A 27557-nucleotide genomic window follows, 5' to 3' on the forward strand; every position below is an offset into this window, starting at 1 on the left:
AAGAACTGAGAACCTACTTCCCTAAGTCATATATCGTGTTTTAAGCCAATGTTACTTCAATTAAAAAAAAAAGTGTACACCCTGCTAAGAAAAAGTTGTAAGTACAATTTTAATATACTGTTTTATGACAAATTCAACAGGTTTAGAAGGAATTGCTAACCTTAGAAACCTTTATGCCATATATTTTGTTAGCAAATACATTGGCTTTTTTAGTGACTTTCAATTTTTTTAATTCCTACTCACTTTAATTTTATATCTAGAACACATTTGTCTTTAAAAAATAAAAAAATGAACCAGCAAGATAATGTAGCTGTTTCTAATTTAATAGCAGAATTTTTATTCTAGAAAGATTAGTAGGTGATAGTCTGGTAAGAAGTTGCAGCAATAAATCCATAATACATTAAGCTAGAGTATTAATCATCTTTGAGGAATAGGATGAAGGATAATGCAAATGAGAGAAGGCCTAGGGCTTCCACAAGACCCGCAGCCCTTCACTGTTATCAGAAAATTCAAAAGAAAAAGACAATATTTTCCAACTCTAAAACATATTATATGCAGTGCAAACTCTGACGGAGTTTGCAATTTACATTTATTATGCCCAATGAAACCACAAGACCAATGCTTCACTTTACAGTTTAAAGTCACACATCAGGAAATGCTTTACAAAAGAGGATACTGTTCCTCAGTGAAAACTATTACAGTCCTGCCCCCTAATTACTCAGTTCGAGAGGTGAACCTGGTTAACAGAGCTGCTGTAGGCTGCAGGCAACAAGACACGGCGACACTTTCAATGGTTGATTCAGGTTTGAAATTTGCCAAAGATGCGGAGACATTTTAAACAGGACCCATCTTAATTTTCCACAATTTTTGGTTTTCGACTACATTATACCTACTGAAAAATGTTATCCCTGTTGGAAAATGGAAGGTAATCAATAGCCTACATTTTACTACTTATATATAACATGCAAATCCTCGGTCTTCTACTTTACCTTGAAAACATTTCAATTTTACCTACTTCGGCTTATTACCTGACTTTAATTACAGATTAGTGCTGAACTCATTTGTTTGTGCTACTGCTTACGTTCAGTTGAACAAGTTTCTGCAATCTGTTTAGTTACCTGCAGTCTATTTACAAAGCATCAATATGATTTCCTCTGATGTATTAGTCATACTAAACTGTGAGCAGTATTTGTCAACTCTAGTTATGTCATGCCTGAGTGCATAATGCAAAAATAACCATCCAGAGACAATATATATATATTTATTCATCAAAAGTCTAGTCTCACAAACACACACACAATATGAGCTTCTAACTAAACATACTCAGAATGGGAAGCAGTGATTCTCATATGATGTGAATTGTTAACGACTGAGATACAGTTGCCAAATGCTTACTGTGGATATAAAATATTGCAAAGTTTAAAAAATGGCAGATCAAATATACACAGGAGTTTGTGTAGAGAAAAAAAAAAAGCTTGAGAGATATTTGAAAGAAATGGTGATGGCTTAGCAAGTGATGAACATGATTTCATATCCGTCTACTACTCCAGCCTGGTGTTCTTCAAGTTTTGATGTTGGATGTACAGAGAATTTAAATCATTATTCACTGCTGACCACAATGTCCATTAGATGCAATTTTCCAACTTGGAATATCAAGTTGTGCCCAGCCTTGACTAAATACTTAAGTTGTTGTTTTTTTTTTTGCAAGCTAAAAAATCATGTGGAATAAAATAGTCACTCAGAAACACCGCATTGACAGTTGGTCACTGAAGATGGTAGCACCTTGATGAAAATTACAATTGTTCATTGGATGTGCCAAAGGAAAATGAAGAAAAGGGAGAATGCCCTGTTTTATTTACAAATCACAGTTTTGCTCACAGTGTTAGACTTTGGGTCACTTGGAAGTGGCAGTGCCTTGTAGGATGATGGGCCAATATTTATTTTTTCAATTGACCCCTGGCAGTCTACATGGACTGACTGGTGGACAATGGGATTAAAAGGACCACAGAGAGCAAACATACTGCTAAAGTGCTATATAGTAAGCAAGTACAGTGAACTGGTTTAACTAATATGTATATTTCAGTCCTATTCTCTTTTAAAACCAATATCTTGTAACAACATAGTCCTTTATTTCTTCCACACAACCTGCACTGAGAATTATGATACATCTGCCAGATTGAATTCTTTGCCAATCAGAACACTAAGTATCAATATATTCCCATTTTTGACTGCCTAATGCATGGGTTCATCTTTTAACATGTGCCCATGCATTCATTGAACAGAACACAATTATCCATTGGACTTTAGTGTTTCATGATATAACTTGAGAATTCATTTCTGTAGTTCATGCTCACAGAAACTATAAGGAAGATACTTTTTTTCCAGTGAACTATAGAGTTAAATTGACCTACCTGTTTAACAGTCTAAAACTACATGTTATTGGCAAATGAGAAAAAAATAGAAAATATACAAGTTCTTTTTCTGTGTGTCTAAATGATAGATCACCCTGGCATGGCAACTGATTCTATTGTCGCTTTGAGTGACTGTTATTATACTAATGGTCACTTCGTTTATTTTGTAGAGTTGAATTGTTTGAAAATATAAGGCATTGTATGACCTCAAGTTAGACTAGTAATATTCACCAATCATGCCAATAAAATTTCACACTCAGTCATTAACTATTAGCAAGAATTGGTCATTATTAAATTCAACATTATGTTATAAACAGTGAACTCTAAGTCATAGTACAAGCCCCAGACTTGGAATCTGGTTGCTGTTCTCACTGAAACTATTACAATGACCTTGTTAACAACATAGTGGGAGAAATATCAAATCCAGAGATGGATCTGGTCAATTGCACATCCAAGCATGCTTTTCCCTATTGCTGTAACCAGACTGTGAAGTCTTAGTCAGAGGCAAGTTGATGCTATCAGAAGTGTCCTCACCTGTCCCAAGTCCTATTATCATTTGCGAGATTCACTAGTGGTGATATAAAGTCACACTCTATCTATCAACAGGAAAATCCCATGTTTGTAGAATTGGTTATGGTTTGAATCATTTAAAACCAATTGTTTACTCTTAATTATAACATCCTACAAACACTACAGACTAAATGATAATTTTAAGGAGTGTTTCTAAAGCAGCAAATAACAATATTTGGGTTTATTTACACTGATGCCATTAACAACATTATATGAACGTATGCAACTTTCATATAATACATCAACAGCTTCTTGTCCAAGTTTATCAGTAAGTGAATGGACCTGATTTTTTTTTACTGTGTTTTCACTTCTATGTGACGCGTCCAGACTATCCATGTACCCAATTTTAAAACTTGAACTTAATTTACTTGAATAAGTGTTTTCTTAGCTGTGACTCAAAGAAATGACTATTCATGGAACTGAAAAGACATAGGTACAGTAATGAACACTGCTAGTCATAGAAGATTAAATTTAAAAGCTTCCTTAGAAAGTAAAATGAGAGTATCAGAATAAAGATACATGAGGAATATATACATGTACACCTGTTTTACACAGAAAGCTTTCTGTAAAAAAAAAAAAATACAAAAGCAACCAGTGCTGTATATTATGTAAACTCACAAAGTGTACTTTATACACAAACATGAAGCATAAATTAAAAAGTTGGACAACAGCAAAACATTTTAAATATAGAAGAATTTGCACATATTTTTGTTAAATAAGAATAAATAATTTTATCACACAAATTCACATACCAGTTGCAAAAACAATAAATTACTTTTTTCTCAGTGCTGCAACTTTTTTTTATTGTGATTAATCCCTTAATTCTTAGTTAATGGGATAAAACTGTTTCCACAGGAAGGCAAAGGAAGTTGAAATTATTGAATAAATTCAACAATGACCATATGCCACTGAACAACAAAGTGGGGTTTAATTTGACTTTTCTGTTCTAAAAGAAAGAAACGCTATTCCCTACTGGGGTCCCTTTGCACTTAGTGATACTTAACTTGGAGTGCTTAGTTTTGTAAGTAAGATTAGATCCTTACTAATGTGAGCATTTGCAGACACATTCTTGAGGAAATAATCCCCAGCATCCTGACTCTTAGGGTCTTTTTATTCAAGATGCAACTGTGCAAAGATGAAAAGCAGAGACCCCCATTACACTGGGTGCATTCGATTGTATTATGGAGGAGTTTCCCTTCGCTCACATTCTTTATATCTAATGGGTGCTCCATTTATCTGATTTTCAGCTTCCAGTCTATGTCATTTTTCATAGGAATTCAGACATACATTCCTCAGTCAGTCTATTGATACTTAAACAACAAACTAAAGCACTTTCTCTTGAAAGCATGGAATAGTGGTTTATTTGTTCTAAACTGTCTAGGGTTGCTTCCATGAGAAATGTAAACTTCATTATTTGGGGGGAAGGGATAATGAATCATTGATAAATCATATTAATAATCGATGGATACAGTATAGGAAAGCAGAGTAAGAGACAATCATGTTGGCTTTTAATTATGTTTTAATGTTGCAGTCCATTATAACCACAAAAGATAAAAATAATTTGTGAGAGTTGAATTACTTGACTTGTTATTTTGACGATTGGGAAAAAGAATATTGGCCTTACCTATTTATTCTCTCTGCATAGTCAAATAGTGTGACTTTTCATATTTCTGCCTGATTGGAATAGCTTTGTTCTCTGCCTGTGATAGCTGGTGACCTCCATCAAAGGCAGGTTACCGGTGTGTTGGCTTTGTTTCTTTCATTGATAATTTATTAAGGAAAAATGACCCCATCTAAACTCAAGTCAGTCTATGACAATCCAAAGGATGATGATCACTTTTATAAAATAGTAATTATTTGTTTTATCAGATAAATTTGTAATACTTAAATCAGTGAGATATCCATTCTCCTGGCCTACTGAAATGACTGATAGAGCAAGATCAATTACATAATTCTTTTATATTAAAAAAAATCTTAAAAACAAACTCGTAGGAGCTTAAGGGAACTCGAACAATAGTCCCCTAACATCCTCATATGCAAATCTTTAACAATAGGCACATTTGGTATGATTATTATAAAACTTTATAAAGAACAATTGGTTTTGTGATGTTTCACAAAGGAAAACAAATTCCAATGAAAAGAACCATGTTAGATTTTCTGAGCTATGGGATAGACGGAAGCAGTCTACTGTCTAAAACCAGATTTGTGTGCCTGTGATTGCAAGAAATTTCCAAGTCTAACTATTAAAACTTAGAACCTACTTAGATTATGGAGATAAAAGCAATCAACTTCACAAAAATCACATTTCTTCACTCCAACACTTACTGGTACAGCTAAATCTTTCCAACTGGCAAAAATCTTAAGCACAGTATCAGTAAACTTGGGTTAAAAAAACAAGGCATAATTGCCTGTAGTGTGGAAACAGTCTTATTGGTATTAACCACTTTTTTTTTTTTTTTTACTAGCCACATGAATGTCACCACTCGAGATGTGGCTAACGACGAAGCAATCTTTAATAGTCCTATTAAACTAGGTCAACCAGAAGTACAGAACATTTAGGTCTTACAGAATGCTTGAACAAAACAAACAAACAAGCAAAACAAGTACATTTTAAAGGCTTGCTGGTAAGAGGTATACCAGTGTTGAGTGTGATAGAAATTGGCTGTGTGTTTACTATGTATTTTACTCATACCCCTTGAGAGGTATGAGATACCAGCCACAGGAAGGGAAAACAGTCATGAACATACAAATGGAAAACATGGTTTTTAAAATCCAACATAAGGAAACTAATTTTTAGACTCTTGAATAGTGATCACACACACATGCCAACTCTACTTCTACAGCCAAATAATGCATGGGTTTGGTTTCCTGCTTGAACAAATTCAGGCAGTCAAAGATTTAAAGAAATGGACCTGGCGTAGGTATTGAAAGGATGAAATACACTGAGATCCTTCTTGTTTTCAGAATTTCTCAGAAGATGCTTGTGGTCAAAATGGTTTCTGACTAAAGTGTCATCTCCTGTAGTCTGAAAGTGTACTAAATCTTATTAAAACAGCAGCGAGTTCTTAATTTCCAGTAAAACATCCACAGCTCTTTCTGGAAACTGGAAGGAGTTGAAATAGCTGCAGACCTACTTTGGTCAAACATTTTTTTTATAGAAATATATATATATATTTAATAGAACCAAGTGATATAAAGTGACATACCAAGGGACAATGTATTTACAAACAGTAAAAATAAGCTACTGTGTATTATGGGTGAAAATGATTACAATGCCTTTGAAGGCATTCTATAAGAGGTAGATGACAAGGAGAGACTGTACTGCCATCTTCAAATGTCCCCGGCTTCTACATTCCTCATGGTTTTTTGATTCTTGTGGGCTGGGGGATGTTCAATGGCTCCCAAGTCCTTCTGTACTCCAAGGTCACCACTGTCACATGAAGCAGCTCATCTTCATTTGGTCAGAGGGAGAAGATTCTGCCCAGAATTGGACTCCTGTTGACAATGACACCGAAGTGTGACTTTCTTTGCTCTGGGTGGACCTCTCTTTCACCACTATGGTGACGAATCCTCCAGTTATCTCTGCATCCGCTCATAACTACGGGCTAACATTTCTTCAGCAAACATTGCTTAAATGCTGAAGGCCTCTGAGAGAGAAGACAACCCTTGGCTAACTTCCGGTTTCCGTCCTGACACTGCACTGTCCTGGTGTGCCAGCCCGTGTCACAGGTCCTGGAGCAGGCCAGCCAGGGGCCTGTCACCCACTGCAGCTGTGCAGGGTGGGAACCCACCTTATTGCTGCCGTGGCCAGTGATGGAGTTGACTTTTTGAGTGTACTTATTGGGAACAAAAAAACTATAACGGACATCTAATGCCTTTGTCGGATCTGTCGCAAGAATCTGCACGATTAGGATTTCCTTCGTGGCCGAGTAGCCCATGCCATGCAAGAAGTCATCCCGGTGGCTCCAGCCGCTGTAGTTCATGACCGTCCCATTGATGTCCACGATTGTTTCTGAGGTGGAGATCATATACTTTCCATTGATCAGGTACTCACCGTTTTTCTTCTTCAGGGCCAAGTAGGCAGTGAATCGTGTCTGGTCTTTGGCTTTGAACTGTCGGACTTTTATGTGGGTTGCCCCTTCGGGAATCTTTACGACGTCAGTGTAACCCTTGCTAGAGGCAGGAATATCCATAGGGGTGTGGAAGGAAGGAGAGAGGAAAAGAGAAGGGGGTATGGGGCAGAGGGGAGTCAGAGGTAGAGGTAGAAGCAAGAAGAAAGAAAAGGAGGAGGAGAGAAGAGGAAATAAGTAAACATTTAAATAGAGAAACACACAGAAGTCCTCTAAAAGTCTTATTGCAACACAGTTATTATTTCAGAGATTCATTTAAAATTGACTTTGGAAGTTGATTTTCTCAACGTAATAAAGTTGAGTGGTTACACTGTCATTCCACACATTTTTATTAGGATATTCAAAATGAGTGTGATATTAGCCACCTGTCTTTGATTGAAAAATGGATATAACTTTAATGATTTATACAAACACTGCCATCCTTATTAAATCCTGCCATCATTACAAAGTGACTTTATGTTCTTTCTGGCAGAAAAATGGGATACGAAACATAAACACAAATGAACAAAAGTTTGCACTCAATCTTACAGAAATCTTTAAATTGTTTCTCAAGCGTTTTTACCTACTACAATCACACAGAGGGATTTAAAACATCAAAATCCCCGATTTCAGGCCAATTAAATCCCCATCTTTCAAGATGGGACCTAGACAGCTATACTTGTTTGTTTGTTTTTTTTTTAAAGATTTATCTATTTATTTATACAAGCACTGGGTACAGTCAGAAGCGCGGGAGGGTGAGAGAATTCACCAGAGCCAGAGCAGGTAGCAGAGCAGGCAGAAGGACCGAAGTACACTGCTGAGGGGAGCAGCGGGCGGCAGGAGAGGTCTGCGTGCCATGCGGGACCCTCCTCCGGTTGATGCTCCCCATGTTGTTCCAATCTGAAGACTACTGTCACACTGAATTAAATGTGGAGAGACTCAGATTTAACTACTATACTTGAGAGAGAGGCTCTGTTCTAATGTCTACGAGAATTTTGAATTTCCTGGGCATAGCACAAAATGGAACACAAATTCTATATTCAGGGAACCATAGCTTACAACCCATATCTTTTTTTTCATTTTCAAAAGATTTAAAAAATGTGTCTTTAATGCTGTAGCAAAATTCCCTGAGTGCTTAATATCTATGAAACATTAAGATGGATAGAGTGAGGATTGGTGGTAAATAACAAGTACGATAGGTCTAGTGATTATCTCTTCAGTAAAATGGGCAGAGACAAATATTCACAGCTTTCTGAAAATGCTAAGACAGAAATGCTAATTAAGCCCCAAGGGTCTAAACCAGAGAGTTTAGGAGTTATTTTAGCCAAAACTTTTGCCTCTATAAGAAATTTCCTAATAAGGTCCCCAATATGTATTACTTTTCTGGCTATTTAAATAGAAATAATTTGTCTGTACAGCTTGACTGATGTGAGTCAATTTTTATTATCTAATCTCAAAATTTTACTCAGGTTTGGAATTTATATGGCCACTGATTTGTACACTGAAAATCCAAGAGTGTTTCACTTGTGCAAGCATTTCCTCTGCATCCGAGAGGGAGCTGCTCCCCAAGGAAGCCCCTTGTCTGTGGGATACCCTTTGTTCAGTGACTGCTGGATAACCTTAGCGCTTCCTACTGGACTGAAATCAAATGATGCCACCCTCACCACGTGGCCTATGCATTCAATTGAATTAATTATACTTTTGTACTACATCTAGAATTAGATTCTGTTACAGGACCCTTTAGTTTGAAAAGTGAGGGGTCAAGGTTCCAGGCAGGAGAGTCTTTTCAACTTTTTAGTCCTTAATGCCTTACCCATATTCATGAGAATCTGGGCGTTTGCACATAGTCAGCAGATCTTCAAACTGAGGATTAGGGCATGGCTTTCTTAGTGCCTTTGTAAAATATGATTCCTTTTGTACTCCTTATCCATTTTTTTTTACACATTTCTTGGTATCATTTAAACTGTACATCAACTGGGCCTCCCCGGTGGCGCAGCGGTTGAGCGCTGGGTTGCGAAGCTGCCCGCGGCATCTGCGGCGCGGGTTCGATCCCCGGCTGCTCCCCGGCCCCAGAGGAGGATCCCACATGGTGCGCAGACCTCTCCTGCCGCCCGCTGCTCCCCTCAGCAGTGTACTTCGGTCCTTCTGCCTGCTCTGCTCCCCGCTCTGGCTCTGGTGAATTCTCTCACCCTCCCGCGCTTCTGACTGTACCCAGTGCATGTATAAACAAAAAACAAACAAACAAATATAATAAATAAATAAGTAAAAACATGCCTCTATAAAAAAAAAAAAAAAAAAAAACTATAAAAAAAAAAATAAACTGTACATCAACCAGTTTCCCTGGCTGTCATGATGCAGGGAGGGAGGGAGCCTCATATTCATTTCATGTGCTGCTCTCCTGGGAGGTGACACTGGACAGGGATCTACAGGAATTCTAGAGAGAGCATTGCTTATGATTTGGTGAGACGAGGGCACATACGCTACACTCCTATTTGCCGTGTTTGAAGAGCCTTGAGGAGTGGGGTGTGTGTGGAGCAGAGTGATAAGGGACAGTGGGGAAGGCCTGCAAAGCAGGGACAGGCCAAATCTCTGAACATGTTACAAGACAGCCTTAGACATGGACTCTGAGCAAGACAGAGGCTTTGCAGGGAGTTGAGTCAGGGAATGCCACCTTCTGACCTAGGTAATAAGATGACTGTCTGGCTTGGGTAAAAGAGCGTTGGCTCCTTGTTTTATGAAGAAAACACTGAGTGGGGCAAGGGACTTGGGTGGCCAGTGGAACGGTGGCTGGGCTGGTCCACTCAGGAGGTGACAACATGTGTGTGTGGGAGTGAAAGCGATTGTGGTGTTGAGGGACAACCAGATTCTGCCTGTATCTTGGCAGCAGGTCTGACAGGCTTTGCTGGAAGGTGGATGTGTGAGAAAATGGGAGTGGAAGATGACTGCAGTTTGGGTCTAAGCTGAAAAAGGATTGAGCTGCTACTACTGGCATGAGGGACATGGAGGGAGTGATGACAAAGGCAGGGTCATAAAACTTGAAATTTTTTTTTTGACTTGAACACTTAGTTTTATTTTTCAATGCAATGTGATGTGTGTTTTTTTTAATTTTTATTTTTTAATTATTTTTTTAATTTTATATATTTTTTACCTAATTTTTCATTTTTGCATAATATATGCATTTTCATCTTGGTTATAGTCCCCATACAATTCCCACCCCATTCTTGTTTTGATCCTACTCCTTCCTCAATCCCCTGTAGGGTGTCTCTGGTTTATAATTGCCTGTTGATTTTGAGTTTTACTTTATTATAATTAGTCTTTTTCTTGGTCCCTTATTTAGGTTTTCTAAATTCCTGCTATGAGTGAGACCATCTGGTATTTTTCTTTTTCTTTCTGGCTTATTTTGCTGAGCATGATCCCCTCCAGCGCCATCCATGTTGCTGCAAACTGCATGAGTTTATCTTTTTTGATTGCTGAGTAATATTCCATTGTGTATATGTACCACATCTTCTTGTGGTCATCTATTTTTGGGTGTTTGGGTTGTTTCCATAGTTTAGCTATTGTAAATAGTGCTGCTATAAACATAGGGGTGCAGGTGCCCTTTTGAATTAATGTTTCTGTGTCCTCTGGGTAAATACCTAGGAGTAGAATTGCTGGATTATATGGAAGCTCTTGATGAAATATTTTAATATGTATTATCTCCTTTGATCCTAACACCAGGATTAATTTGCAAGAGTTACAATTATTTCCATTCTACTCTGAAGAGTGCTGAGAGGAAAGATATAGTGACTCTTCAACAATAACGTGGCTAGTGAATTACTGAGTCAGAATTTGCTGGAGAATATTTCAGCTCTAAGATCATGTGTTTTTTATAAATCTTACCAGGCCATGGTAATGTATTTGAAATAGTTAAACAGGTCATTTGTACCACATTATCAAATCTTGGTCAGATCAATCTGTAAGTGGTTATGCTGCTCCCCACTTGCTGAAATCATATATTTCTTCATCTTTTCATGTGAGATCTAGTAAGCAGATATTTGGATCTCAACACAAAAACTTAAAATCTAAATAGAATTTTAAAAAAGTAACTGATAAGCTCATATAGGAAGTATACATAGCCTGTAAACATAAGGTATCAGGTTTAGAAAAAATTATTTTTCATTGGACTCCTAAATTATTTCTTTCCTTCCTTTTTATTTTTCCCCTTCTTTTAATTATCTATTTATCCTCTGGCCTCAGTTAGAGTCTTTGTTTTGGCACTCAGTCACTAGCTGTGTACAATTCAATGAAGTACTAAATTTTCGGACTCCTTTTGCAAACAAATACCGGGCCCTGATATACCTTTGGAACATACATAAGTGCTGAAATAATTACACATAAAGATTTTCGATGTATATGTTCCTATACAGTTCACATCACTAGCAAAAAAGCTTAGTAATACATTTTCTAACTCAAAATAAATTCTGCAGCCATATCATTTTGTTTATCATATCAAAGAAAATTTCCAGTTTTTCACATTATCATGGCATGCAATCATTTTCTTTCTTATTTTTTTCTTTAAATATTTTTATTAGAAGAACTGGGGTGTAGGCCAGAGGTGTGGTAGGTGAGAGGATTCACCAGAGACAGAGTGGGGAGCAGAACAGCAGACTGACTGAAATACACTGCTGAGGGGAGCAGCGGGCAGACAGGAGAGGTCTGCTGTGCCAGGTGGGTCAGCTTCCTGGCTGGGGATCCAACTCAGGCTGCAGTGGTGACAGCGCTGAGACTTAACCCGTAGGGCACAGGGAGGGCCACAAGTGTTTTCATTATTAACTTAGTAGTGCTAAGTTTGATAATGTTATTTTACAGTTAAATACAACACAGTACTGTATATATATCAAGAATACAGGTGCCCGGGACCAAAACTTCTCAGCCTGAGTAGTCTGGTAAAGAAGAAAAGCAACCTTACTTCCAACCACACTCGTCAGTAAGCTCAGTCATCATGGCTGACAGTAGAGTATTTTACGCCAGAAACTGGTACTTTATAGACTTATATATTTAAAGCAAAAGTGTAATCAAGGAATAGGAGAGGAAGCAGGAAGCAGACATTACTGCATATATTTCTTTATAGAGTAAATGTAAAACAGGAGTGTTCACCTCAAAATGGATTGTGGTCTACACCCACTGCAATTAACTTACTTTTGCAAAGAGAAATGTTTTCTTAAGAAAAATACAGCCTAATGAGAATTCATTTGTGAAAAAACAAAAAGCAAAAAAAAAAAAAAAAAAAGAAGAAGAAGTTAGGAGGATGGAAATCAGCCATCATTTTCTAAAGTACTTTTCAGGAATAATGGATCTGCAGAGCACCATTCAAAGGAATGTCACAGGCTTTGTCTTTTCAGTTGCTGCACTTTGCAAGGTCTGGACCCTTAGCCATTGAAGTTTATCTGCTTCTAGAAGTTCCACTGCACAGTCAGAACTTTTTACTCTCCTGCCCTCCCCTTATCATATTCGTAATGTGTCACTAGAGTCCTGCTAGACCTCCTCCAGCAGATCCTTACAATGTAACACGAGACTCCCTTTATCAATTCTGTGAGAGTTTGAAGCTTTGTTCAATTCATGTAAGGGTGAATGTTCTATCTATCACATTACCTTTTTTTATTGAAGGTTCCAACAACCTTTGTACAACTGGAGTTGTCTCCTCCACAGATTCCACACTTGTCATACTGCAGCTTGGAGCCAATGATACCATCACAGCCGGTGCGCACACACCTCCCCCGGACACAGACCGAATTACTGTAGGGTCTACACTCGGTTCCATCAGTCACCTGTATGAGGAGAAACTCATTAGCAGTGTGAAATGCTTGTGCTTAGCTACTTGGTTTCTTTGGTTAAAAAAAAAAGCAAGTTCCAATTTGTAGTTTTGAGTTTGATTGGAATAACTAGTACATTGAAAAATAATCAACCAATTATAGTTTCCAGGCATAGCTAACTAAAGCATAACCTCGACACATGGACAGGAAGATCTGGGATAAATGTGGGTAAGGCGCTTTCTCGATTAAGCATAATTCCAAACATGCTAGGACACCCATGGTCCTCATCTGTGTCACCATACGTGTAATACGTGCCTGTGGTAGGTATAGTTCCACCTTTTTCCTTTAATGGAAAAGATCTTTCCACTTAATGTGTGAGACTTGTGTGGAGAGCAGGCTCAAGAACAGAGATCCTTCTTTGTTGCTTAAATGCTATTACAGAAATAAATTAGAAAATCTAAACCTGACATTCCAAACCTTGCAAAGGTTGGAAAGCATTCTCTATTGTGCATCAGACTGTCAGATGCTGAAATAGCCATGAATTAGGAATCTGCAAAAGTAATCTGGGAGAGTCAGACAAATGTACTTCCTGGAAGAGACTGAATATATTTTGAGCAAAGGAACTAGTATATATTTAAAAATCTAATTTTAAAATAGTATATATTGGACTGTTTGTAGTTTGTGCAGGTGAATATATATATAAATCATATGAACAGTCAGATATATGCAAACTTTTCATATATGTGTGTATGGGAGTGTATGCATGTGTGTAAACTGAGCTAAGATATACTTCAACATATAACAACTCTTCAGATGCTTATATTTCCAAATGCCCTTTTTGTTTTTATTTCTCTGTACATTTAAAGAATGAAAAAGTTATTTTACTATAAAGTATTTAAAAATATTATAAGTCAAACATTAACTTGTTTTTCAACAATGTATCATAAATATCTGAAGGCTAGTTCCAGAGGTGGTTTTGCAAATTTGCAGACTGAATTGACATATGCAAATTAGATGACAAGCCTTTTAAACAGCAGTATAACGTTCATTGTGAGAAATAAAAGTTTATGGTAGAAAATGCCCTTCTGTGATAAACAAGGAATAATTTCATATGCATGTTTTATAATGCAAATAACTTATGAGACGTTGAGTCATATTAAAGGTGCATTTATCAAAGGTGATTATCTTGAAAACTATCTTCATGAATCACCAAAGGAATTCTTAAATAAATGACAGAAAAGTGGAAAACTGTCCTGCTTTGCAAATATGCCTAGGAAATACAAGCTGTTTTAAGAGTTATTTTGAAGCAAAGGTCATACCCCACCTCTCATGACAGAGTTAGACTTTTCAAAAATAGCTTTTAAAACATTTACTTGTGTTTACAAGATAATTTTCACATTGAATAGTTTCAAAATATAGAAATTAGAGTGATGAAACTCAAAACCCTCCAAAATCTAACCACCCCCCAAATAATGTCTGTTTACAGTTGGTATCTGCAGGCTCCATTCTCCCAAACACTCCCCACCAAGGACTCCTACTGCTTCTGGATCTCAGTAGGCAGTTAGTTACCTTTGGAGAAAACACCACATAGTAGCCGGTGCCCTTAGCTCGGCAGGTCAGTTTGCACACATCCCCCGGCAGAACGCCTGCATATTTAGGAACCCATTCCACAAATGTTTTGACTCCTTTTGTATCAGACTGATATCCATTTTTAGCCTCACATTGCTCATGACGAAAAGATTTGCCTAGAAAACAAGTTATTTTACATTATTTCATCTGTTCTGAAATTTAGATATATTGTGCATTATAATTAATTTTTGGAAGATGGTTTTTATTGACCATCTCTTTCCACACAAGTGTTGAGGAATTTTATTATCAGTGTTGAAAGCAGTCATTACTTTCTTCCGACTCCCCAACTACTCAATTGCTATGTATTATAATTTAAATATCACTCATGTATTTATTATTGATTTGCACATTGGTTTAACTGTGAAGCACAAGAGGAATGGGCTACTTCTCTAGTCTCCCCTATTTATTGCTGCTGGAATACAAATCACACATGCAACACAATGTTGCTGACACTTGGGAGCAGCATACCGTTGGGCGGGCAGGGCACGACACTACAGGAGCGGTAGATTGCTCTCTTCCCTGTGCAGTAGCGGCCATTGTTTCTGGGTGCCGGGTTATTGCAGTGACGATAGGCGAACTGGACTCCTCCCCCACATGAGCGAGAACACTGCCCCCAAGACCCCCAGGACCCCCAGTTGCCGTGACTTGATGTCTGAAATAGAAAACAGAAGTGATTTTTAACACAGAAGGAAGGAGAATTTTCAAAAGGTACAATTAGAAATCACAGTGGAAAGTTCATTATGGACAGTTAAATTTTCACTGAATTTGTGAATTAGAATGTGCTTCCAGTTCTAAGAAATTCATCTCTCCACCCCCTGACTACAGGCAGCACTATAAGAATTGACCCCCCTGCTTTCCTTGGACCTTCTGATATTGTACATTTCAGTGAATAAGCACTGAACCGTGGCAACATCTTTGTTCAAACTGACCTTCTGATGTTAACTAAATGTATGGGGTAAAAAGGCTTGCACGTTATGCTTGCAACTTTTTCTCCCCGCTTTGCACTCACGTTGTGCCGGCCATTTGATGACATCACATACCATGTGTGCACTAGCCCCCTCGGCCACATGCAGAGATGTACTTGACCTGGGAGTCACTTCATGCCTCATCAAGCTAGAGTCTCACTCAGTAGATAGGAAGAGTGACAAATACTGAGGTGTGCCTTCCCACCACAGGGAATGAAGAGCCCCATTACATATAATAGCCTCAGTCTGTTATTTGAAAACTACATAGCAGGGAGTTGAGAGACTCCAACAGGAAGAGCATCATAAACTCCTTTGCAGAGGGAGTGTGTGGAGAACTTCCTCTGGCGGTGATGACAGGGTATCTGAGAAGCATGGTGCTGAAGACAGTTAATGTGCACGTGGCAACGCTCTTCTAGGGACTTTCAAACTCTCCCACATGAATGAAAAATACGTCTCTGGGTCTTGAAAATTAAGGTGTCAGCTGTTGGTGGGAGTGCAAACTGGTCCAACCACTATGGAGAGCTGTGTGGAGATTTCTGGACCTACTAAACACAGAGCTTCCATATGATCCAGCAATTCCACTGCTAGGTATTTACCCAAAGGACACAGAAACATCAATTCCTAAGAGCACCTGCACCCCCATATTTATAGCAGCACTGTTTACAACAGCTAAGCTTTGGAAACAACCCAAATGCCCAAAAATAGATGACTGGATCAAGAAGATGTGGTACATATACACCATGGAATATTACTCAGCATTCAAAAAAGATAAACACATGCCATTTGCAGCAATATGGATGGTGCTGGAAGGGATCATGCTCAGCGAAATAAGCCAGAAAGAAAAAGAAAAATACCGGATGGTCTCACTCATAGCAGGAATCTAGAAAACTTAAATAAGGGACCAGGAAAAAGAATAACTATAAGAAAGTAAAAATCAAAATCAACAAACAACTATGAACCAGAGACACTCTATGGGGGGTGATGGAAGGGGAGGGGAGGGACTGGGGTCAAAATAAGGGGGTTGCAATATATGGGGAATATAAAAATAAAATTTATAAAAAAAAATTAACGTGTCAGTTGCCAATATGAAGGTGGCCTGGGTATATGCCAAGGGAGGAAGTGTTTCCTGGGAGTGGATGTGGGTGACTTCATTAACTTGGTCTGAGGAAGGAAACCTCCATTTTGGAGATCAGCTACAAGAGGGCCATGTGTCAACTTTACTGTTACTATCCTACTGAATTTAAATCAGTATATTCTCACAGTGGAAAATTACTCAGCAATCAAACAAAGATAAACTCATGTCATTCACAGCAACATGGATGGAGCTGGAAGGGATTATGCTCAGTGAAATAAGCCAGAAAGAAAAAGAAAAATATCGGATGGTTTCACTTATAGGAGGAATGTAGAGTAACCAAATAAGGGATCAGGGAAAAAAAGCATAATAAATTAATAAATCAACATCAATAGGTGACTGTAAATCTTAGATATTCTGCAGGGGAGGAGTAGAGAGAAAGATCAAAATGGGAGGGAAGAGCACAAGGGACTATGGTGATGGCACAGGTGTGAATGGGTGGTGAGAATTTCACTGGGACGACACCTGAGAGGAGAAAGCATTACAATGTACAAAAATGAAGAATGATGTAAAAAATATATATATATAAAATAAAAAATAAATCAATGTATTCTGATAATTGAACTTAGAGAAATTAGAAAGTAAATACTGAAGCATGATGGGGGCAGGAGGGCAGCTTGGAGGCTCAAGGAAACAGGTCTGGTTTACACACTTATTTGTGAAAGCACTTGTACCACTGGGTGGGCCGGCCCGGCGCCGTGGTCCTTCGGAAGTGTCAGACCTGCCCGCCCAGTGCTAGCTGCTTCCAAATGTAGCGTGATCTGCATTTCCCCCAGTATGTGATGACTGAGAATCACCTTCCAGGATAAAGGAGGAAGCTGTAAATAGATCTTTAAAGGAAAACCATTTTATCTAAAAAAAGTCTCCCAGTGAGAGTCTCCGTCCTGGTCACAAGCAGGTATTTCAGATCTTGGGACTGCAGGCGTCTTAATGATAAAAGTATCACTTACTGAATAATACTTTTTCTTCGTTTTGTCCACACACTTGCCCTGCAGGCAGATCCTCCCTTTTCCACACGGGGTCCCCTCAACGGCGGGCAGCTTCTTGGTCAGACACACCATCTGGCCCTGGCGCACCACGGCGCACCACAGGCGCGCGCACACGTCCATGCCGGGGCACACCGAGTACTCAGGCCCGAACGTCAGGTTGCACTGCTGGGTGGCGTCGTAGGTCTGTCCCGGCAGCTCTTCAGGGCCCAGAATCTGCTTTCGTGGTAGATCCAGCAAACAGTTCCCTAGAAAGATAACCATGATTGACCACTGAGCTATGTTTAGGTTTCAAATCAAGGATCTAAAAGTGCACTGCTGCAGCTGGTGCTAAGTTACAGCGCACCCCAAGTCTGCGGTGTGAGGTTCTGGAGAAGGGGCTTCAGGGGAGGTGAGGCTGGGCCCCTCTTCTCACTCAACAGTGCCCTTCTGGATGGACAGTGGGAAATGCATTGCTCTGGGGTGTCTAGAATGCTGGAGGTGTGGCTGGCAGGGATCTAATTCATTACAATTATTGTATTTTGTAAAATTTAGTTGTGAAAATAGCCATGTGTCAAGGCACCGAAAGAAATCAGGATGGACCTAGAGGAAATCAGATAATGGAAAAGAAACAAAAATGACAATAAGCATTTACAACTTTAAGAAATAGTTTGCCCTTGGCACTCTGTTTATACTGCACTCTATACCTCCAACTTACCTCTTCCTCAAATGCCTATCCACGTCCCCTTTCCACTAATTCCATCAGGAGTAAATAAGGTGATACCTTATTCATTCTCACATTCATCAATAAGCACTTGCTTAGCACTTGCAATGTCTTTTTTTTTTATTTAAAGATTTTTATTTATTTATACAAGCACTGGGTACAGTCAGAGGCGCGGGAGGGTGAAAGAATTCACCAGAGCCAGAGCGGAGAGTAGAACAGGCAGAGTGACAAAGTACACTGCTGAGGGGAGCAGCAGGCGCAGCAGGAGAGGTCTGCGTGCCATGTGGGACCCTCGCCTGGCGGCCGGGGATCGAACCGGCACTGCAGAGGCTGCGGGCAGCTTCGCAACCCAGTGCTCAACCGCAGTGCCACTGGGGGGGCCCTGCAATGTCATAGCAAGTAAACCTGCTAGGGGGAAATACAGAAAAATTGTCCAGAGCATCCCCCAGAGCCTTCCAATTTAGTGAAAGAAGTACAGTAAGTATTTCTTATAGACTGTAAGAATTATAACAATAAGTTTTCAAGAATAAAAGCTAAAGAAACAGCAGGAGAAAAGAAATAATTGTTCATAGTTGGGACCAGGGCCATCTTTTCACTCTTCTGCTTTTTCTACCCTTTGTACCAGTTATTTCATGCAACCGATATTTGCGAGGGGTTGGAATCGAGTCTACCACAAAAAAGTTTCTACTGACACTGCTTTGTAATATGAGGAATAAACTGGGTGGGGACCAATAGCAGTTGGTACAAGGACGATGCAAATTCAGAAGCTGAAACACATGTTCCTCCCGCCCCCCAAAATTCCCTAATAATCCCTGCACAGTGAGTTCACACTATTATTTTTCTCCATATGTGGCATGCATAATGCCCATTGGTTTCTGTATTTTTCTGTTTATTTTATTTATTTGATTTGATTTGAATAATAGGTATTTGTTGGATACTTATACCAGTCTCAGTTCTATGTTTATTTAATCCCCAGAAGAACTTTATGAGATCATCTTTAATTTTTTCTTAAATATATTCATAAGAAAGCTAAGGCACATAAGGATAAATCTTTTACCCAGGTTACTGAGGGTTATATGATCATAACCTGTCCTTCTCATCATATACCATCCTTTCTCAGCTTACAAACGATAGATTCCTGCTTTATTGCTAAAGGGCAAGAGTGAACAGGGATCCTTTAAATGGTGGATACGGTACCTCGTGGTAGAATCACCCAGTTGAAAATCTAATTCTGGCAAAACACTAAATGGTTGAGTATTCGTGGCCAAGTTAGCTGACCTCTCCCAAATTTATTTTCAAGATCTGTGAAACGTTCCTCTTCACTGTGACACTGTGAGGGTAAAATGAGCTCACACAACTATAAGGAACAACCAGAAAATTATGAAACAATGAGACCGGCACTATACCCAACATCTTTGGCGCGATCTTTTAGATGTATTTGAGTTCTTCTTTCTATTCAAGAGAGGAAAATCATATTTACATCCTTTCCACCGAAATAGTGAATATTCAGCATGTTTTAAATATCTGTAAATGTTTTTACAACTACACTCAAGCTTTTTCAAAGTGAATACCTTGGAATTTGTCAATCTGTGATGGAGGCATTATATTAAAATGAATAAGGAGCAAAGTTCCTATTTAACTTCTGAGCCAGAACGTTTGAAGAGGTAAAGCTTCTTAAGGCAAGCCAGAGAAAGCATTAAAAATACGTCCCCAGCCAAAGAGAACTTTGGGAGAAAAACATCAAGTTAAAAGAAAAACATCAACATCAAGTCAATGGGAAAGAATGATAGTAAAACCTCACTAAGCTTTGTTTAGAAGACAGAGCTGAGATTGGGCACTCAGACTCCTGGGGAGTGCTATCTACACGCCACATAAAAAGCAGCATTGTGCAACCCGGTGAGTGAGCAGATGCTGATGTTCGAACACAGTCAACAAATCTCTGAGACAGCAAGAATGCTTTCCAATTCTCCAAAAGTGCTGTTTTAAGAAAATTTATTTTACTGAAAAGCACTGAGCATAAGACGAGGTCACTGAATAAATCGTGCCTGAGAAGTATTTAACATGGGGTGGGGGACACATGTATCATGTGTCTCCTGTGTTCACCTTGAGCCCAAATAACTTGCCACATCTCTCTGAACACTCAGCCACCGACATCCTTTCTACCTCACTCAGTAACAGATCAGCGAAAAGAACTGTATAATGCAAGCAATTTGAAATCAGCTCCCAACACGGAGACTCGGAGGTGTGACATCTCTTTACAAAGCTCAGTGCCATATTGCATTTCAAAAATGAGGAACACATTTGCTTCCGTATTAAAAACTATATCTCAGCTCAATGGTTTTCCATTGGAGGTCATCCTAGGTTATCCCTTTCTTGCTTAATACAACGTAACTCAGAATCACCATTAATTTATTACCCCAGTGTTCTCAGTATTAGGATTTGTGGTGGCATTAGTTTCTGTTTTCCCTGAAAGGTACAGTCTATTGATTTCATCTATCCGTTGAATTATCTCATTTGGCCAAAAAAGACATATATAGATATCTATCAAATAGCAGTCTGCATCCAAGGAACAATAAAGAAATCAATATATAGCCTGATTCTCCATCTCACAGTATAAAATATTTAAAATCGAAGTCGTAGTGGATTGACTCTACATTTCCCCACATTAAGAACTGTGTAGAGTTTGGATGAGGGGTAAAAGAGGAAACTGATTGATCTTTTCTTATCATTTATCCTGACCTCTAATAGCACCCATTCAATGGCTGCTTTTCTTAATCAGTTTTACTGTCATACCAACTGCTCTTCACCTCCACTGCATCTATCTTCTAATTTACCCTGTTGTGAAATTCCATCTGGGCTTTGCTGCCGACATTTTGTCTTTTCTGTTCCATATATTGCCAAATCGCTTTCCTTTCTTCCCCTCTCTCTCCTTCCCTTCTTTTTACTATTTTGTGTACATAAATGGTTAGTTTCCAAAAGAGAGACAATTGACAAGTGAACAAATTATATACTTGTTTTTACCACCCATGTTAAGCTAAATGCTTAGAATCAGGTGAAAATTGACGGAGTAAAACGCAACGATTTGTGATGGACAAAGAAAAGAACGTGCTCCCCTCTCCATGTCCACAAGTACGGGAGGAGTAAGGGTGGTGGATGGAACAGAAGTATATTCCATTTTTTATATATGACGTACAACACTGTCTTCCATGGTAATGATTAATGGAATTAATGAATTAAGGTTGGTTGTTCTTTATTCTTTGCATCTTTCTCCCATTTCTAGTGCTGTTCTTATTTCCATCTTCTTTCCTTTTCAGTATTGAAAAGCCATGAAATGAAGCATTAGACCCACTATCCATGGCCTTGGAGAATCCATCAACACTCCTAGTAAAACTCATCCCGAGAAGTCTAACACAGCAATCTCTCCCCTTTTATGTCCCATCATCATCATCATTCTGGCCCCACAACTCTTCTCTTAGGTCATTGTTTGAATATCTAAAATTCAAAGAGAAACTAGTGCATTTGCCTGCTCTTGATGACTCACTATGGGCCCAGTGATTGAGGAAGTTACAAGAGCACAACAATGGCGCATGAAATTATTGCTGATCTAAAGTAATCAAGGGGCCTTTTTGTGAAGCCATCAGAGGCACTAGGGACATTGTTTAGCAAATGTAATGCCAAGGAAATTATGCCAAAGAAGAGGTTTTTTTTTTTTTTTTTTTAAGGTATGTGCATTGCCACAGTCTTAAAATGTATGTCTGATCTGCAGACTCTCTTAAAGAATCTATTTATTGTAAAAATCAAAATGACAACCATAAAGGGCTTTGCATTTTATGACTATGACCTTCAAAATAGAATGTTAAGATCACATTGTCAGCTATAGAGTCTGTATTTACAAAGGATTCAGACTGTTTCTATTATCTGCTTCGTTCTAGGTTCTGAAGCAGTTATACCTGTTGCCCTTTAAATATGCTACATGTTAGTTTTTCAAAGCTGTCTATAGATCTTCCTTAGCAGCTGCGTTGAGCTGTCTCTAGTTAGATGGTGGCCTTCCTCACCCCTTGGCTTTGCGGACTTAGGGATACAGCAGACACAGCTATCTCTTTTGACTTCAAGGTTATTAAACACTTGAGAGAGGTAATTCAATAACTTGCTTTCACTGCACAATTTCTCTGCCAATGCTTACCTTTATTTTCAAGGATCACACTCTTCGCCAGCTTGCCTAGAGCTAACTTGTATAAACACTGCAGAATGTCTACAAGTATCTTGGCCAGGCCTGCAGTAGGGAAAGTTGGCGGGGTGGGTGGGGGTGGTCCCTACAAGACATGGCTTCTCCCTTTCTGAATCACAAGTCTGCAGGCATAGTAATTTTAGATTGACCTTTCAACCATAACCTAATTCTTCCATATTTCTTGTTGGAACTAAATCAGGAAACACTCAGTACTAATGAATTTAAATTTGGCAGTGGTTGAGTGCTACAAATGTTCAGCTACTTATGGCTACTAATTTTAAAAACAAATCAACTGATTTGAATTTACTTGTGCTTCTAAACCCTCATTTCTCCAGTATTGCTGGGGCTGAGAGAGAGACAATTTGAGATCTGAATGAGGAATGGAATTTTCAGATAACACATTTTAGGGTCCACCTAAAAATTATTAGATTTAAAAATATCAATTATTTTGCTGCTTTTATATTTGTGTCACTATGTGTCACCTAAATAACTAAACATCGAGAATCACTGTGATTTTAATATTTTAGGGCTACATTTAAGCATTTTTACTATCTCCTTCATTGCCTAATGATGTCACTTCTTGATCTCAGTTCACCTATCTGAAGGCCCCCTGCACCCTAATCATGACTCCTTTAATGCTTACTATTACTGGTGATCTACAAATTTACCATGGGGCCTCCTTGGTGGCACAAGGGGTTAAGACACAGCCTATGAAGTTATCCACAGCCACTGAAGCATGAGTTCGATCCCCAACCAGGGAGCTACCCACATTATGTAGCAGACCTCTCCCGTCTCGCCCTCTGCTCTCCTCAGCAGTGCATTTCAGTCAGTCTGCCTGTTCTGTTCCCCACTCTGTCTCTGGTGAATCCTCTAACCCCCCCCCCACACCTCTGGCCTGTACCCCAGTTCTTGTATGTATAAATAAATCTTTTAAAAAATAGAAATTTACCATGGAAAAACAGAAGAATTCTAAAATATGACTAAGCGGTCTGTAAATGGAGGTCTGAGAAGCTCTCTAGCAGCAGTGAAAATGGTATACCTTGGTTCCATCCTATCAGTTTTGTCTTCCAACAAAGATGAGCTATTTCTGTTAATGTGCTCATTTTCCCATCATCTTGGATTTGGACTTGCCTCTTGGTCGGAATTGTCAGTATCTCAAACATCTCTAGCTCCTATGGACACACTTTCACTGAAACTGATTTAAGTCAGTATTTTTGGCCCCAATTTAAAAGCAATTAAATTATTTGAACTCATATATAAATGACAGTGTAATAGAGAGTAATCTGTCTCCACCCCATATCTGTGCACACTATTTTGAAATGAATGTAACTGAGCTATGTCTTTATATCACAGAACCATTGTTTCATTCTTATTCTCTTGAATTTACTTTATATACCCATAGGCTACTGATTAAGTTTGCTATATTGTTTTTTTAGAAATCTGAGTATGGACTTTACTGAATCTAGAAATAATATTTTAAAAAAGGAAGACAATACTGAAAGACTGTTTACTATACAGAAAGTAGGATCACGAATTCCACAAACATGCGGTGAATCATTCCAAAATTATGGCAATGAGGAAAAAAAAATTGCACAGCATTGTAATTAGCTGACCTAATACTTGCACAGGAAAAAATCTGGTCCCATTTTAGCCCTAAGTATTTGCTGCCTTAGCAACTAACTCTGTTCAGTTAGTGATTCAAAGTTTAGCTCAACATTTTGGAATGTGTAACATGTGATTTTGAAATAAAATATTACTATTATTTCATTTTCAGACAACCTGAAAAAAAATATTATTAATAATGGGAACTAAGATTCCACCAGAGGGGCTCCTTTCTAGACACTGTCTTGATCAATGGAGAAATTCAGATAATTAGGTAAACATTCATTTCAGGAACTTTACTGGCATTTAATCAGCATTGTAAACTGAGCTAACCAGAAAATTGCCACTTTATTATTAACATAAAGGAAAAACCTAAAACACTGATTTTTAGCATGGTTTTTAAATCTTAATAAATTGGGATGTTCTTTCAACTAACAAAAAACATTCATTTTTGTATTGAGGGAAATTTTATTTTTTACTTATATTTTTTAGTGAGTTATTGTTGGTTTACAAAACATGTATGATTTTGGTTTACAAAACATGTATGATTTTGGGGTCTAGATTGACACCTTGTCAGATGTATGCCCCACACCATACCTACTAGGTATAGGCTGTTTACATGAATAGGAATTTTAAGTAGTTACGAATAGCTAAAATATTACTGATTCATCATTATTAGCAAACATGAATTAATGAAACAGAACTGGTTATAAGATACAAGGAACCATGCAATGGAATTTATTTTCATCTGAAAAGAATTGAATTTATCAATTATTTCTGACAACCTTTTGCCACAGTTTAATGGCCCACTCACTAAGAAATTACAGAAATATCACACCAGGATCTTTATGGAAGTAGGAAAAAATATTTATCACAGATTTTCTTTATTGGACTTTGAGATACCTTATGGATAAGTATTATAATTAAGAATCTCTGTCACAATCAATTCAAACACCAATCTTAGCAAGAGGTAATATTCACAGGGCAAAAAGGGAATTTCTGGAATACGAAGAACTTGAACTACTTGATCTGATCATCTCTTTCAGTTGAAATGAGTTTGATGAGTCTATTCTCCTGTGTTTAAAGTTCAGGAGTATCAGGAATGCTAGTATTTAAAAGGAATTTAAGGAGCACCTCAGCTTCACCTTGAAAGGCCCAAGAGTGTGCCTCCATTTTTCTTTTCACACAGCGTGGCAAGGCATGTAATTTTGAAATAACTTGTTTCAAAGATTACTTAAGGGTGAGAATTTATTATTTCTAAAAACTGTGACTTCCTTTGTAGTTTTACAATTTACAGCACTAACCCTGGGCTTATAGAACTTAAATACACTCTCCTCCTGAATTGTATCTAAAGGATATGCCAAAGATTTTCCTTTGAAGTTCTTGCAGTGTTTTCTCACCATTCAAATGCTGTTCTATTTCTGTTCTGCAGTTTTGACTCCACTTTCAGCAGGAGAACCTGCTGTCTGGATGAAACCAAATTCATCCAGGGAATGCACACCCTTTCCTGCCTTTATGTTGCCATAAAGGGAATCTGACAGAACTGTCACCTCTGTGCTAACCACACCCCTATAATAAGCATGAAACAAATAATTCTGAGAGTCATATTAATAGCAGGGAAACAAGATGTCTGCCAGTTTCTCACAGGAAGCTAGTGGTGAAAAAGGGAATAAGAGCCAGACTTCCAGGGCACTGACTACACATTCTGTGTGGTCTCCCACACTGCTTCTCTTATGAACTTTTCAATTCAAAAGCAAAAATACCATGGCTATAATGCCACCAAGGACGCTGGCAATACACACCCACTGCCGGGCTAAACAACCATTGTCATGCAGGGCAAGGGGCACACCACAAGGATATAATAAAGCAGAAAAACAATAAACCCAAGTTGTGTTTCCGACTAATGTCCTCGCTGATACCTACCATGGCCATCATCCAGGAATTCTGTGATGGTGGCTGAGGTGCATTTAGACCAGGGCTTAGATGCATCGATGCTGGTTAGGATGGAAGACATTAAACGTTTATCTTCAGTGGAACCGAAGTTCTCTTCACAGAATTTGGAGTCATCATGGGAGAGACCAAGTAGATGTCCTAAGAGAGAGAATATAGGAAATGCATATAATGAGTGATTTGGTATTTCTACTCTTCCATGACAATTACGCTAGCTCTTGATTTCCAACCCACCACCCCACCCCCCTGCCCCGGACTCAAGATTATTTTCACTGCCTTCTCATGCAGTGACTGGCCTCTAGAGAAATTAAAGCTGCATGTGGTTAGAGCAGTCACTCCTGGTCAATAGAAAAAAACTGAAAATTACCCAAGGCATTGGATGCTCCCCTAATCCATCTGGATCACACATGCTCACTGATACGTAGAAAAAAAGCCTTTTTTTAGAATCTAGAATGTGCAGGGCAATTGTGGGATTATGTCACAGCCCTCCCTCCATATTATTTTGATAACTTGTCTAATTTTCATTTCTCTGATCAGCCATGAGTCCCAACAAATCATAGATCCTCTCTCCTCACCCCCTTCCACTGTCGAAAACTCTGTATTATAATCAATGTTCTGCAAGTTGCAAACACTTAATACATGGTTTTTGAATGTCAGTGATTTCTAATTTCTTGGACAAGTAAGTAGGTAGCTATCCAAGAGATGACTAGGGGAGAAAAAGAATAAGTGAAGCTATGCAAATGTAAACTTGCTTCACTCCTACATGTCTTTTATTTAGTGACTTAGGACCCTTCCCTAGACTCACAATGGGTATCATTTTCATGTAAGAAATGTCTGAAATAGCAAGATGCTCTCATGGAGTGTTAGAGCTTGAAGAGTAAACAAATACTGAGAAGGTAAATAATTGTACAAAACCACTCAGCTTGGTGGGTGGGGCTTGTGCTTAAGTCATCAACCATGTTCCTCGTAACTTACACATCCATTCTGCAAGCTAGGAATTATTTCACAGAGTGCAAAACCACATTCTTATCATCGGACTAAATTGTTTTTACTATATAAGATTCATTTTCCTGTAGTCTAAGGTTCAAATGATATTCCCCAGTAAATCTAAAATGCTGCTTTAAAAAATCTAGCAGTGTAAAAATACTAAAGAGTCGGCAAGTCATCCTAGTAGTGTGCTCTGTAAAACTTTATAGAATAGAATACAAACCACCAAAAAGGAATGTAGCAAATTCAATAGAAAAGTGGTAGCTGTAGTCTCTGGAGGGTTGAGAACCAGAGGCAGGAATGCTGGCCACATTGCCCAGGCTCTGTGTGCACGAGCAATCTTTTTCACGATGCATTCCAACTACTTTTGGTCAACTTATTAAATCACTGACACCTCATAACAAAATTGTCCACTGAGCTGTTGTTTGCTGTTGTGGCTGAAATTAAGTGGCTAGGACTCAGGGGCCTTCCAATGTTCCACACTTTTAGCCTA

General features: G+C 38.5%; 1 protein-coding gene across 1 annotated transcript in view; it reads right to left on the minus strand.

Annotated features, from left to right (window-relative positions):
• Positions 1–6586: 6586 nt before the first annotated feature.
• Positions 6587–27557, minus strand: part of ADAMTS5 (ADAM metallopeptidase with thrombospondin type 1 motif 5) — a gene marked incomplete at both ends in the record, with an annotated part of 43767 nt that continues 22796 nt past the window's right edge. The window contains 6 exons of the mRNA XM_084231833.1: positions 6587–7154; positions 12722–12897; positions 14452–14627; positions 14980–15163; positions 17559–17842; positions 26051–26218. Of these exons, the coding sequence (XP_084087959.1) occupies positions 6587–7154; positions 12722–12897; positions 14452–14627; positions 14980–15163; positions 17559–17842; positions 26051–26218 (1556 nt within the window). The remainder of the gene's footprint in view (positions 7155–12721; positions 12898–14451; positions 14628–14979; positions 15164–17558; positions 17843–26050; positions 26219–27557) is intronic.

Source organism: Talpa europaea, assembly GCF_964194135.1.
Source record: "Talpa europaea genome assembly, chromosome: 4".
In the NCBI taxonomy this organism is placed as follows: Eukaryota; Metazoa; Chordata; class Mammalia; order Eulipotyphla; family Talpidae; genus Talpa; species Talpa europaea.